The sequence below is a fragment of the Pan paniscus genome, chromosome 11 (assembly GCF_029289425.2).
Source record: "Pan paniscus chromosome 11, NHGRI_mPanPan1-v2.0_pri, whole genome shotgun sequence".
Classification (NCBI taxonomy): domain Eukaryota; kingdom Metazoa; phylum Chordata; class Mammalia; order Primates; family Hominidae; genus Pan; species Pan paniscus.
Genome location: NC_073260.2, coordinates 27,086,084 through 27,100,526, shown reverse-complemented (window position 1 = coordinate 27,100,526; position 14,443 = coordinate 27,086,084). Strand labels below are relative to the sequence as shown.

The window sequence follows — 14,443 nt, the reverse complement described above, 5'->3', positions numbered from 1 at the left end:
AACTGAATAAGGTAATGTGAAATAAGTTTTCAACAATGTTCTCGAAGAAACTTCAATCAAACAATAAAAACAGCTTCAATTCCCCCCCAAAATATATACACCTACTGTGTACCCAAAAAAGTTATAATTTTAAGAAATTTTTTAAAGCTTCAATCAAATAAAAATAAAGAACATCACAATCATGAATAAAATCTAAAACTCCACTTTGATGTCTGTAGCAGTGTGCAATCTGCATTCAAATGAATCAATCCGAAATGTCATATACACTTAGTATTGTGAAACTAAAATAAATGAAATCTAATGAGGTCAAAAGCTGTTGGAAGATTTCATCTTCTTCAAATAGCATATCATCAACTATATGGCAACATGTGAACGACTTTTACTGTTCTAGCAAGTTGCATATATTCCACAACCTCACAGAAATCTTGTCATCAAAAGTAGGTAACAAGCTAAAAAAACCTCAAATACATAATGGGAATAAACCGAGTTGGAGATTTTTTTTTAATCCGTAGGTACAGATACTACAACCTTCAATTAATTCACCAAAATCCTAACATAGTTGTTACTTTAATTACCAAAATATGTCAAGTCCCACCCCATATCCCTGAGTCCCCAGAGAACAGTTTATATACATAGACTCTAAACCTTTTTATTTTGGTCACGGACCCCCATTAAATTTTTGAGCATTTGAAATGCCCCCGAAAATCGCTCGTACATCATATTTTACATACACGGGCAGATAATTCATTAAGTTTCTTGGGGAGAGAGAAAGGTGAGGGGGAAGCGTCCATGGTCACTAAGTCCAGACCCCTGGTGTCGAGAAAGCGTTAACCTATCTCACAGCACAAGTCGGGAGACCTCGGCCAAGTCCCGCGGCGGCCCTGGGACCCCGCGTGGGACCATGGCTTGCGACCAGGTCGCCGCCCAGACGTGTACCGACGCGTGCACCCGCCGTCGGCCGCTCGCCCCACCTCGCCGGTAAACAGCAACTCCCCCGGCAGGAGGACGCCCGCCCCGCGCGCCGCCTCCGCCTCCCCCAGCGCCGCGCACCATTTTCTGAGAGGAAGTGTCGGGAGGCCGAGCTGGGCTCCCCGGACTTGGGGCGCGGAGGGCGGACCTCGGCACCGCGGCCGGACCGGGCTTTCCTCTGCTCCCGGGTGTGTCGAGTAAGGCTAGGAAGCAGCGGACGTGTCCGGGGCGCCGCGTGGGGAAAGGAGAGCCTGCGGCGGACGGCGCCTCCGCGATTCCGGGATCCCCACCGAGACGCCCGGAAGCCCCGCCGTCGGGCTTGGCCGGGGCCGCTCCTCCGGCCGCCGGCGCCGCGCACTGCTCCCCAGCCCTTACGCGTCCCGCGAAGAGCCGGGTGGAAGCGGCGCCAGGGCAACCCGGTGCGGCCGCCGCGCCGCCTAGTACTTACCCATCCATGGCCTAGATGGAGGCGCGCACAGAGCAGGGACTGACGGGCTAACCGCGAGCAGAGGAAGCAGGCGGCGGCAGCAGGGCGGTTCCGGGGACAAGCGAGCGTTGGCTCTGCGGAGCCCCGGCCGGTCCGAGGTGGAAGGAGAGTGGGAACAGGGGCGGGGACCGGGCACGCTCCCGCCACCGCCGCGCCCCCGCCTTCCCCACCCCGCGAGCGCGTCCCCGCCTAGCCCGACCCCGCCCCCTCACCGTCCCCGCCCTCCCTCGGGGCCCGCCCCTGCGCTCGCGCCCACCCTCGCCCCGCTGGCAGCCGGCCTCCGGCTCAGCTCTGGGGCGCCCTCTTCCCGCGGTCGCTGTAAGACCCCGCCCCTCGGCCCGGCGCGCGCGCGCGCCCCCAGCCTCCCTCCTGCGTTCGCGGGAGCGCGCGCCTTGTGCTTCCCGCTCCGCCGCGCACCCCGCCCGCCCTCCCGCGGCCCCGCGGGCCTTCCGGCTTCGCAGACCGGGGCTGCCAGGTTTGAATGCCTCCCTCTGCCGGCAGGAAAAGCTTTGGGGACCTGACTCCCAAGAGTAGGCAGGAATGTCCCACGAGGACCCCAGAAACGAGGTGGAATTGCCCCGGGTGCGCGAGGCTGTAGATGGCACGTCCAGGGACCAGCCTCTGGCAGCCCGGCGCTGGAGTCGACCGCTGGGACCGACACCAGCCCCATAGGTGTGGCTGGGACGATGAATGAGGTGAAAGAGGCTGCCCGGACTGGAATTTGTATACAATTTAAGTATCTGAGTGCATTTCGACCTAACCGTCTAGTATTGAATTTATATGAAAAATTCATTGTACAAACATGGAATGGCTATATTCCCAGCATTTTTTAAAAGTTTACTCATTATTCCCTTTTTTCAGATGAAAATACATATACAAAGAGAGTGATTTGCTCACAGTTTCACAACCAGGAAACGTTTGCACCAGAGCCCTTTCCTCTGGTCTGAGCAAAAAGTATATATATAATATAACGAGTGACAACACGCTTGCTTTTTTCCCTTTTTAGTGTGAAATTGAGTACTTTTTCAACTCACAGATCACCAAAATGTAACCCCCTAAACTGTTAAGCCAAATTCTTAACCTACTGAGTAAAAAAGAGCGGGGCTCCTCCCCGTGGCTTCGTCATTTGAAAAGCAACTAACAAGAACCTCAAACATCTATCCTTGCTAATTTCCTGCTTTCAGATCAGTAGGTGCTGCTAAAAAGATCTAAACTGTGGACTCATTCATCATTCAGTCAGTATTAACCTACTATGTGCCGGGCACTGCATGAATACACAAGAAAATCAGGTTCCAGCCGTCACTGTTGAATGGATTCTTCAGTCCGTTTATGTATATTTTTGACATACAACTTTTCAAATAGGTAGAGTAATTCGGTGAGGTAATTCTTAAAGTCCTGTATCTAACCTCAGTCCCCTTCCAAAATGTCAAATATATTTTGTTTTCTATATTAAATCTAAATATTAAGTTGCATTTGTAAACATTGCCAGATGGAAATGTAGAATATCAACAAGATAAGTAGCTGATGCAGTCTTTCTATCACTGTATTTGGGATATATTCTGTTGATGAAATTTCCTTAACTCTTTTTTTAGCTACACAAGTAATATCAGCATAAATGCTCATTTTGGAAAATTCAAGCACTATAAAATATTGAAAAGTTATCATTAATATTTTTCTTCCCAAACCACCCCCTGCCCATGACTACCACTGTAACAATTCTGCGTGCATCCTTCTAGACCTTATTTTTTGTTGTTGTTTGTTTTTTTGTTTTTTTTTTTGAGACGGAGTCTTGCTCTGTCTCCCAGGCTGGAGTGCAGTGGCACAATCTGAGCTCACTGCAACCTCTGCCTCCCGAGTTCAAGTGATTCTCCTGCCTCAGCCTCCTGAGTAGCTGGGATTACAGGCGCCCGCCACCACGCCTGGCTAGTTTTTGTGTTTTTAGTAGAGACAGGGTTTCACCATGTTGGTCAGGCTGCTCTTGAACTCCTGACCTCAAGTGATCCACCCACCTCGGCCTCCCAAAGTGCTGGGATTATAGGCGTGAACCACTATGCCCAGCCTCATAATTTCATTTCATAATTTAACCTTTTCCAAAACAGTGGAAATTACGTTGTTTCCAAGTATTCAAAATAACTAACACTATTGCAGAAAATATCATGAATGTATGAGTATCTTTGCACACATATTATTACATCTGAGGAATAGATCCCTAGAAGTAGAATTGAGAAACAAAGGATATAAGCCTTAATATCCTTTATATAATTCAACAATCCTTTATATAAAGCCTTTATAGCCTTTATAATTCAAATTTGATAAATTTTTTGAAAATGATTCCAAAAAGGCTGTACCAATTTACAGTTTCTTTATTTAAAAAAAAAAAATTTGGCTGCGCATGGTGGCTCACACCTGTAATCACAGCACTTTGGGAGGTCAAAGCGGCAGCATTGCTTGAGCTCAGCAGTGTGAGACCAGCCTGGGCAACATGGTGAAACCCTGTCTCTATATTTTTATAAAAATAAAAATAAATTATTAAAGTTATGTCTCTCTTACCCTATGCTTTAAGCTAACAAATTTTAATAGTAAAAAATAGCAGAGCGTGACCCCTATCTTTGCTATTCCAAATTTCAATATTAAAAAATAATACAGGAAGACCCCATCTCTCAATAAATACAGGTAAATATAAAGTGTGTCCGAAATTTATTGTTCATACTAACAATAATTCCGAGAAGTCTGCAATGTAAAAACAGTGCACCTGACTGAAATTAACAAAACTGTTTGGCATTTCCTAAATACTCAATGTCCAGCTTTACAACAGAAGCCTAGATATAAGAAAACAGAAAACAGTTTACAACAAAAAAGGTGAAGCCTTAACTCTTTCCCCTGCCCCTTGGTTCTAAATTCAAAGAACTTTTTGTTTGTTTGTTTGTTTGTTTGGAATCAGAGGCTTGCTCTCTCACCCAGGCTGGAGTGCAGTAGCGCGATCTCAGCTCACTGCAACCTCTGCCTCCCAGGTTCAAGCAATTCTCCTGCCTTAGCCTCCCTGGTAGCTGGGATTGGAAGCGTGCACCACCACACCTAGCCAATTTTTGTATTTTTCATAGAGATGGGGTTTCACTGTGTTGACCAGGCTGGTCTCAAACTCCTGGCCTCAAATGATCTGCTTGCCTCCGCCTCCCAAAGTGCTGGGATTACAGGCGTGAGCCACCGTGCCTGGCCAATTCAAAGAACTTATAGATTAAGCTCCATGGGTTTGTGAGTCACTTTGATTCAAAAATAGTAGGTAGCATAGAGTTTAGCTCCTCAAGAACCATTTTGAGAAACCTAACTGTTCCCATAGCCTACATGACGTGGAAGAGCCACAGCTTTCTATCATCTCCACAGAAGTTTCTGGAATCAGATATCTCAGATATCACCTACATGACCTGGTTTGACCTGAAACTGATAGGTTCTATATACTGGCTTCTTGATAGTGAAGAGAGTTACATTTTCTCTATTTGCTAATTGCTCTGTGCTTTGAAAAGGAAGACAGATACAAATAATTTAGTTTATAATTTTTCTAACATTTTCTCTTGTGTTTTTGTTCTGATTTGACTAAGAAATTCCCCTGACACACCTTTTTCTGATGAGAGACACCACCCCCATCACGATTATCTTTGGACAACATGTAACCTTTGAACACTTGCCTTAAGGCATTCCGGTAGGCAGTGGTTAGTTAACATTTAACCAACATAACCCTATTTCTGTTTACAGGTAAGACTTCTTAATATATAAAATAATACAAAGATGCCAAATAAGTCAGAAATAATACCAGCTATTAGGTGAATCTAGGAAGCTGGACATTTTAATATCATTCTATCCCATGACAAATACAAAATCATCATAATTAACATTGCATTTCCCAAAACAGAAACATCTGAAATTATACTAAATGAAAAAAGCCAATCTCAAAAGGTTACATGCTGTATGATTCCATTTCTATAACATCCTCAAAATGACAAAATTATAGAGATGGAGAACAGATTAGTGGTTACCAAGGATTAGGAAGAGGGTGGGAGCAGATGGAAGAGGATAGAGACAACTGTGACTACAAGGGAGTAAGAACGGGGATATTTGTGGTAATAAAACAGTTCTGTATCTTGATTATGGGGTGGTTATACAAATCTACACATGATAAAATTGCATAGAACTTTAGATAAACACATGCATGAAAAAGTGACAAAATCTGAAGAGAAGTTATGGATTGCACTGTGTCTGTGCTGCTTTTAATAGTGTAATACAGTTACTAAGATGTTACTATTGGGGGAAACTTGTTGAAGGGTACACAGGACCTCTTTGTACTTATTTTTTAAACTTCCTGTGAATCTACAATTATTTCAAAATAAAGAAACCTTGGCTGAGTGTTCCCTTAATATTTGTTGTTATTTGTTCAATAATTAAACAATAACAAACATCAAAGGCTTAAGCAAAATGGCATGTGAGTATAATTTATAGTTTTCAGGCTGTATCACCTTGGTAGTCAAATAAGGTTATAACAGCTGACACACACTGACTCTGACCGACTCTGCCCAGTCTGTTGAATTATGAGCCTTTCTTCAAAGTCCTTCCCAACTATTTGAAGAGGCGGCATGTAAGTGTCTCCTACATGCTCACTGACTTCTCAGCAGCTATGAATCACGTCCATTTTTGTCATCCCATGCCTGGCCCTGATGTAATCATCTCCACATGAAGTTCTTAATATGGCCAGTGCCTGGCACAGAGGACTCATGTCTATGCTGAAGGTGCTGTCCCTTGTCACTGTCCGGTAGTATAATTTGCCAGCCCATGCCAAAGTTGCATTGGGCTTTCTGGAGCACTTTTCTGAAAAGGGGAGTATTCCTCTCCCTGTTTTTTGTCATACTATATCACCTAGGTTCCAGTGTCTCCCAGAATTTTTAATGAAACAGCCTTTTTTATTTTAATTCACAGAAAATCATCCTTTAAGATTTAGGCAAGGGCGAAATGCCGTCTCTACTAAAAATATAAAAAATTAGCCAGGCGTGGTGGCTCATGCCTGTAGGCCCAGCTACTCAGGAGGCTGAGGTGCGAGGATCACCTGAGCCCAGGAAGTTGAGGCTGCAGTGAGCTGAGATCGTGACACTGCACTCCAGTCTGCCTGACACAGCAAGACTCTGTCTCAAAAAAAAAAAAAAAAAAAAAAAAAGATACAGGCATGAATCCTAAGGGGCTAAGAAAATCTGAGTGATAATCACTACAGTGATCTAAGAATCATCATTGCCCTTTAACATTGACTTCTTTTTGTCCTTAAAACTGTTGTCCCCCACTCTGTACCCTGAGGATGAATTTCTTAACCTAGAAGTCTCCCAGACCCCACTTAGAAGTAAATCTCTTGGATTGTTGTTATTTTTTTTCTTTACCTTTATTTACTTGCCATTTTTATTTTTTTTCTTTTCACTCTTTTTTTTTTCTTTTGAGACAGTCTCGCTCTGTCACCCAGGTTGCTGTGCAGTGGAATGATCTCGGCTCACTGCAACCTCTACCTCCCAGGTTCAAGCGATTCTCCTGCCTCAGCCTCCCAAGTAGCTGGGATTACAGGCACACCCCACCACACCCAGCTAATTTTTGTATTTTTGGTAGAAATGGGATTTTGCCACGTTGGCCAGGCTGGTTTCCAACTCCTAACTTATCAGGTGATCTGCCCGCCTCAGCCTCCCAAAGTACTGGGATTACAGGTGTCAGACACCATGCCCTGCCTGCCCAGCCCAATTTTTAAATGATATAAATTTCTATCAGGATTATAACCATGACACTAAATGTTATAAAAATTCATATTTATTTAAACATGTTTATTTTTTATTTATTTATTTTCTTGAGACAGGGTATCGCTCTGTCACCCAGGCTGGAGTGCAGTGGTGCAATCGTGGCTCACTGCAGCCTCAACCTTCCAGGCTCAGGTGATCCTCCCACCTAAGCCTCCTGAGTAGCGGAAACTGTAGGCATGTTCCACCACCACACCTGGCTAATTTTTGCTGGTGTGTTCTTAGCAACCAGAACAATGCCTACTACATAATAGGCAGCCAATATTTTATTAATTGAACATGTGAAACAGGTTGTGCCTTGCAAAGACAATCTTCCTTTTGTTTCCGAAACTGTTTATTGTATTAATACTAAATTTGTATTTCTGGTAAATTTGCCCTATATTCTTCCTCAGCATTACCAATTCGTTATTTATTAGATCTTCATTCTATTACATATTTTTCTTTAATGTCATGTGTTTGTTTTTTCTTAATATTTTATGATTTTCTCAAGTCTATTCTCTCCAATCATAGTTCAGATTTCTGCAGTATTAGTTTGATTCCTTGCTATTTTAACGTGTTTTTAAATAACATAATAATTTTGTTTTCTCCTCTTCTCTTTCATTTGTTCTGCCAGCTTTTTTAAAATGTCATGTTATTGTCTTATCTATGTTTTAAAATCTCTTGTTTAGGGCCGGGCGCAGTGGCTCACGCCTGTAATCCCAGCACTTTGGGAGGCTGAGGCGGGTGGATCACCTGAGGTCAGGAGTTTGAGACCAGCCTCAACATGGAGAAACCCCGTCTCTACTAAAAGCACAAAATTAGCTGGGCGTAGTGGTGCATGCCTGTAATCTCAGCTACTCAGGAGGCTGAGGCAGAATTGTTTGAACCCGGGAGGCGGAGGTTGCGGTGAGCCGAGATCGCGCCATTGCACTCCCGCTTGGGCAACAAGAGCGAAACTCTGTCTCAAAAAAAATTAATAAAAATAAAAAATAAAATAAAATCTCTTGTTTCATGGACTCCATATTTAATTATCCAAAGAGGATAAAGAAGTATTTTGTCTAATGTTTTCTTCTTATCCGTTTTTGTTCCTCTTTAAAAGTGTAATTTTCATGTTTTTACATATTATATTCTTCTACTTCATTTGGGTGTTTTTGTTTTGGTTTGGATTTCTTGTGGGGTTTTTTGTTTTTGTTTTTGGCAAGATCTCTGCTAGAATTTGTTTTGTTTTGTTTGTTGAGTCAGGGTCTGTCTCTGTCGCCCAGACTAGAGTGCAGTGGTGTGAGCTCGGCCCACTGCAACCTCCACCTCCTGGGTTCAAGTGATTCTCCTGCCTCAGCCTCCCGAGTAGCTGGGATTACAGGTGCACACCACCATGCCTGGCTAATTTTTGTATTTTTAGTAGAGATGGTGTTTCACCATGTTGGCCAGGCTAGTCTCGAACTCCTGACCTCCAGTGATCCGCCTGCCTCGGCCTCTTGAAGTGCTGGGATTACAGGCATGAGCCACCATGACTGGCCTCTGGTAGAATTTTTTTCCCTTGTTTGTATCCGGCAAGAAAAGTGTTTTTGTTTTTCGTTGGGGGTGTGTGTGTGTGTGTGTTGTTGTTTTTGTTTTTGTTTTTGTTTTGAATGATGGCAGTACTACTTTGATCTGCAGCTTACTAAAGAATAGTGTGAGTTGAGGGCTCACAAATCTCATCTCAGCTTTTCTGTGTGTTATTGATTTTTTTTGTTTTTGTTTTTAAGTCACTTGTAGGGCTAGATATCAATGGTTTATATTCTTGTTTCATCTTTCAATTACTTGGTGGGGATGGTGAAGTGGGAAGTGACTGTGAAGTGACTCCAATAAGTAGATAGCCATCAAGTAAGGTGTGCTTTCTCTCAGAAACTTCACAAAATCCTTTACATAGTTCTGCTAAATATCCACATTTGGTTTGGTTTGTTTTCCCTGAATTCCTTTAGAATGACTAGGTCCCTGTGATGGCTAATTTTAGGTGTCAACTTGCCTGCTTTAAGAGACAACAAGATAGCTGGTAAGGCATTATTTCTGGGTGTGCTGTGAGGGTGTTTCTGGAAGAGATTGGCATTTGCATCAGTGGACTGAATGAGGAAGATCTGCCCTCACCCAATGTGGGTGGGCATCATCCAATTGGCTGAGGGCCTGGATAGAAAAAAAAGGCAGAGGAAAGGCAAGTTTTCTCTCTTCTGGAGCTGGGACACTGTTCTTTTCCTGCCCTTAGACATAAGAACTCCAAGTTCTCCAGCCTTTGGACTCCAGGACTTGCACCAGCAGCCTTCTAGTTTCTCAGGCCTTTGGATTTGGACTTAGACAGAGCCGTATTACTGGCTTCTTGGGTTCTCCAGCTTGCCGATGGCCTATCATGGAACTTGGCCTCCGTAAGTCTCTTCTCATATGTCTCTGCGTGTGTGTGTATCCCATTGGTTCTGTCTCTCTAGAGAACACTGACTAACACAGTCGTCTTCACAGAAGCCTGAATATACTCTATAACATATAATATAAGAGGATAGACTGGACACAGTGGCTCACGCCTGTAATCCCAACACTTTGGGAGGCCGAAGTGGGCGGATCACTTGAGGTCAGGAGTTCGAGACCAGCCTGGCCAACATGGTGAAACCCATCTCTGCTAAATATACAAAAAGTAGTCGAGCATGGTGGCACACACCTGTAATCTCAGCTACTCAGGAGGCAGAGGCAGAAGAATCACTTGAACCCAGGAGGCAGAGGTTGCAGTGAGCCGAGATTGCACCATTGCACTCCTGCCTGGGCGACAGAGCGAGACTCCGTCTCAAGAAAGAAAAACAAAGAAGAAGAAGAAGAAGAAAAAAGAGAGAGATTAAAAATAAATGTGTAGGCATGGGCTGATATATATACTTTTGTTTACAAGTTCTACCTATTGAGAGGATCAAGGACCAAACAATGACATCACAGTAACTTTTTTTGTGGGGGCGGGGGCGGGCAGTCTCACTGTGTTGCCCAGACTGAACTCAAACTCCCATGCTCAAGTAATTCTCCCACCTCAGTCTCCTGAGTAGCTGGGACTGCAGGTGTGCACCACCATGCCCAGCATTGCCCATATCTTAGTTTCTAGATACCATTGGCTGATAAAAAAGGAACCAAGACTCCTCAGAGAAGTTGTTGGTTCCAGGGCTGGATCGGGGAAAATGCAGGATGAGCCTAGAGTATCTTGAGGCTCATTTTGAGGACAGAAAGTAAAAAAGTTACTTGCACGCAAAATGTTAACATTAGGGGAATCTGGACAGTGGTTATTCAGATACACTCTGAACAATTTTTTTTTTTTGAGACTGAGTTTCGCTCTCGTCACCCAGGCTGGAGTGCAATGGTGTGATCTCAGCTCACTGCAGCCTCTGCCTCCCGGGTTCAAGTGGTTCTCCTGCCTCAGCCTCCCCAGTAGCTGGGATTACAGGTGCCTGCCACCACACCCGGCTAATTTTTGTATTTTTAGTTCAAAGTGCTTTTTACCAGTTTTCACTACCACTACAAGCGTTAGCTCATATCCTCAACTGGTATTATCCAACTTTAAAAATTTTGTCAAGCAGTCAGTTTAAAATATCTTACATGCGGCTGGGCGTGGTGGCTCTCACCTGTAATCCCAGCATTTTGGGAGGCCGAGGTGGGCAGATCACCTGAGGCCAGGAGTTTGAGAACAGCCTGGCCAACATAGTGAAACCCCGTCTCTACTAAAAATACAAAAAATAAGCTGGGTGTGGTGGTGGCACCTGTAATCCCAGCTACTTGGGAGGCTGAGGCAGGGAAAATCACTTGAACCCAGGAGGCGGAGTTTGCAGTGAGCTGAGACCAGGCCATTGCACCCCAGCCTGGGCAACAGAGCAAGACTCTATCTCAAAAAAAAAAAAAAGAAAAAATCTTACATGCCCTCATTTTTCATTTCATTTCATTAATGCAATTGAATTTCATTTCGCATGTTATTGGCCATTCATTGGTAAATCTCCTTCAGTAAAGTACCTGTTCATATATTTTACCCATTTTTTTTCATATTTGACTATACATTCTTTACTTATTGGTTTGCAGGAGTTACACACACACATTTTTTTTTTCTGACAATATTTGCAGACAGTTCTTCATCCAGTATGTTGCTTCTCTTTTGCTTTTCTTTATGGTGTCTTCTGATAAACAAAAACTTTTCATTTTAATTTTAAAAGGTAAAATTTATCAATCTTTTTTTATTTATGTTTTGGGCCTTTTGTTTAAGCTTCTATTAAGTATTATACCTTAGTTCTTGTGCAGTAAGACAAGAAACAGAAATAAAATATATATGCTACAGTTTAAATAGTATTTGTCCTCTCTGAAACTCATGTTGAAATTTGATTATCATTGTGGCAGTGTTGGGAGATAGGGACCTTTAGGGGGTGATTAGGTCATTAGGGGGAATTAATGCCATTCTTGTTGTAGCCAATTAATACTCATGAATCCATTAGTTATCACAAGAACAGGTTGTTATAAAGCAAATTGGGCTTCTTTGGCTCTCTTTTGCTTCCTCTCTTGCCACATAATTCCTTCCCTTTTCTGCCACGCTATAAAGGAGCACAAGGCCCCCACCAGATGCAGCTGTCCAGTCTTTGACTTCCCAGCCTCCAGAACTGCAAGCTAAATAAATCTCTTTTCTTTATAAATTATCCAGTCTCAGGTATTCAGTTATAGCAACAGAAAACCTGCTAAGACAATATGAATATTGGAAAGGAAAAATAAGTTGCCATTATTTGCAGCTGATATGATTATCTATGTAGAAAATTCAAAAGTATATCAAAAGTTTTAAAATTAATGCAAAAGAAAAAAATTAATGAGAGAGTTTAATAAGAAGTCTGGGTATAAGATTAACATATGAAAATTAGTTGCATTTCTATATACCATAAAAACAATTAGAAAATATTATTTAAAAATGGCTGGCTGGGCACGGTGGCTCACACCTGTAATTCCACACTTTGGGAGGCCGAGGCGGGTGGATCACCTGAGGTCGGGAGTTTGAGACCAGCATGACCAACATGGAGAAACCCCATCTCTACTAAAAATACAAAATTAGCCGGGTGTGGTGGCACATACCTGTAGTCCCGACTACTCAGGAGGCTGAGGCAGGAGAATTGCTTAAACTGGGAAGGCGGAGGTTGCGGTGAGCCGAGATGGCACCATTGCACAGCAATAATAATAATAATAATAAAAATAATACCACTGCCACAGAGCTATATACTTTAAAATGGTTAAAATGGTAAACTTAAATGAGCTAAGCATGGTGGCACACACATGTAGTCCCACCAGCTACTCCTTGGGAGGCTGAGGCAGAAGGATTACTTGAGCCCAAAGAGTTCCAGGTGACAGCGAGTTGTGATTGTGTGCCATTGTACTTCAGCCTGAGAGACAGAGTAAGAACCCCATCTCTAAAAAAAAAAAAAAAAAAAAAAAGGAAAAAAAATTTTTTTTTTTTGAGATCAGAGTCTCACTCTGTCACCCAGGCTGGAGTGCAGTGGAGTGATCTCGGCTCACTGCAGCCTCCACCCCCTGGGTTCAGGTGATTCTTGTGCCTCAGCCTCCTCAGTAGCTGGGACTGCAGGAGCACACCACCATGCCCAGCTAATTTTTGTATTTTTTTTTTTCAGTAGAGTTGGGGTTTTACCATTTGGCCAGACTGGTTTTGAACTCCAGACCTCAAGCGATCCGCCCACATTGGCCTCCCAAAATGTTGGGATTACAGGCGTAAGCCACAACTCCTGGCCAAAAAAAGGTAAATTTAAATATAAAAATTAAAAATAAATGACTTCTAGAATAGCTAAGACAGTCTTAAAGAATAATAATGTGGGGACTAGCTCTATCTAATATTAAAATTTGTATATCATGAAGTCAAATAATCAAGAAAAAATGTAGTATTGCCACAGGAATAGACAAATTTTCTTTTTTTTTTTCTTTTTGAGACAGAGTCTCGCTCTGTTGCCCAGGCTGGAGTACAGTGGCATGATCTCGGCTCACTGTAACCTCCACCTCCCAGGTTCAAGCAATTCTCCCTGCCTCAGCCTCCCAAGTAGCTGGGAGTATAGGCGCCCGCCATCATACCCAGCTAATTTTTGTATTTTTTAAGTAGAGACGGGGTTTCGCCATGTTGGCCAGGCTGCTCTTGAACTCCTGATCTCAGGTAATCCGCCCTTTTCGGCCTCCCAAAGTGCTGGGATTACAGGCGTGAGGAGACCTTGGCAAATATAAAAACTTTTTCTTTTTTCTTTTTTTTCCTTTTTTCTGAAACGAAGTCTTGCTCTGTGGCCCAGGCCGGAGTGCAGTGGCGTGATCTCAGCTCGCTGCAAACTTTGTCTCTTGGGTTCAAGCGATTCTCCTGCCTCAGCCTCCCGAGTAGCTGGGACAAAGGTGCGTGCCACTGTGCCCAGCTAATTTTTGTATTTTTAGTAGAGACGGCATTTCTTCATGTTGGCCAGGTGAATCTCGAACTCCTGACCTCAGGTGATCCACCTGCCTCAGCCTCCCAAGGTGCTGGGATTGCAGGCATGAGCCACCACACCTGGCCGGCAAATATAAAAACTTGATGTAGGACACAGGAGGCATTTAGGGGAAAAAAATGGAAGTTATTTTCTTCTTCATTCCAAATACAGGTACCAACCTCATACCCATATACAATGAGCAGCTCCAGATGACTTACAAATTAAAGGGAAAACTTTTAAGGTTTTAGATGGTTTAGGAGACTATATGACTTTAGGATATGAAAGGTGTTCTTAAACACAATTTCAATTTAAGGTTAGAGACACACACACTTTAGCAATTCTTTGCTTGTATGTTTGTTTGTTTTTTCCTGAGACAGAGTCTCTCGCTCTGTCACCCAGGCTGGAGCGCAGTGGCACTTTCTCAACTCACTTCGCCTCCCAGGTTCAAGTGATTCTCCCACCTCAGCCTCCTGAGTAGCTGGGACTACAGGTGCGTGCCACCGCACCCAGTTAATTTTTGTATTTTTAGTAGAGATGGAGTTTCGCCATGTTGGCCAGGCTGGTCTTGAACTCCTGACCTCAGGTGATCTGCTCACCTCACCCTTCCAAAGTGCTGGGATTACAGGCCACTTTAGCAATTATACTCCTAGATGTATATAACCTAGAGCACCAGATGTATATAACCTTGTGCACCAGAAGATGTATGAAAAAAT

General features: G+C 43.4%; 1 protein-coding gene across 13 annotated transcripts in view; it reads right to left on the bottom strand.

Moving 5' to 3' along the window:
• The window catches only part of PTBP3 (polypyrimidine tract binding protein 3), a 159,722-nt gene that overhangs the window by 113,155 nt on the left and 32,124 nt on the right, over positions 1-14,443 (bottom strand). For 2 of the 13 annotated variants that reach the window (XM_003810858.5, XM_008963246.4), the window contains exon 1: positions 1,418-1,641. The exons of 2 other annotated variants lie outside the window; for them this stretch is intronic. Coding sequence is in view for 8 of the 11 variants with exons in the window: in XM_055117244.2 (XP_054973219.1) it covers positions 842-903 (62 nt within the window). In the remaining 3 variants the exon portion in view is untranslated. Of the gene's footprint in view, positions 1-715; positions 1,042-1,417; positions 1,642-14,443 lie in introns of those variants that run through there. 9 more of the 13 variants (XM_055117245.2, XM_034928849.4, XM_063594265.1 and 6 more) reach the window with 8 other exon arrangements.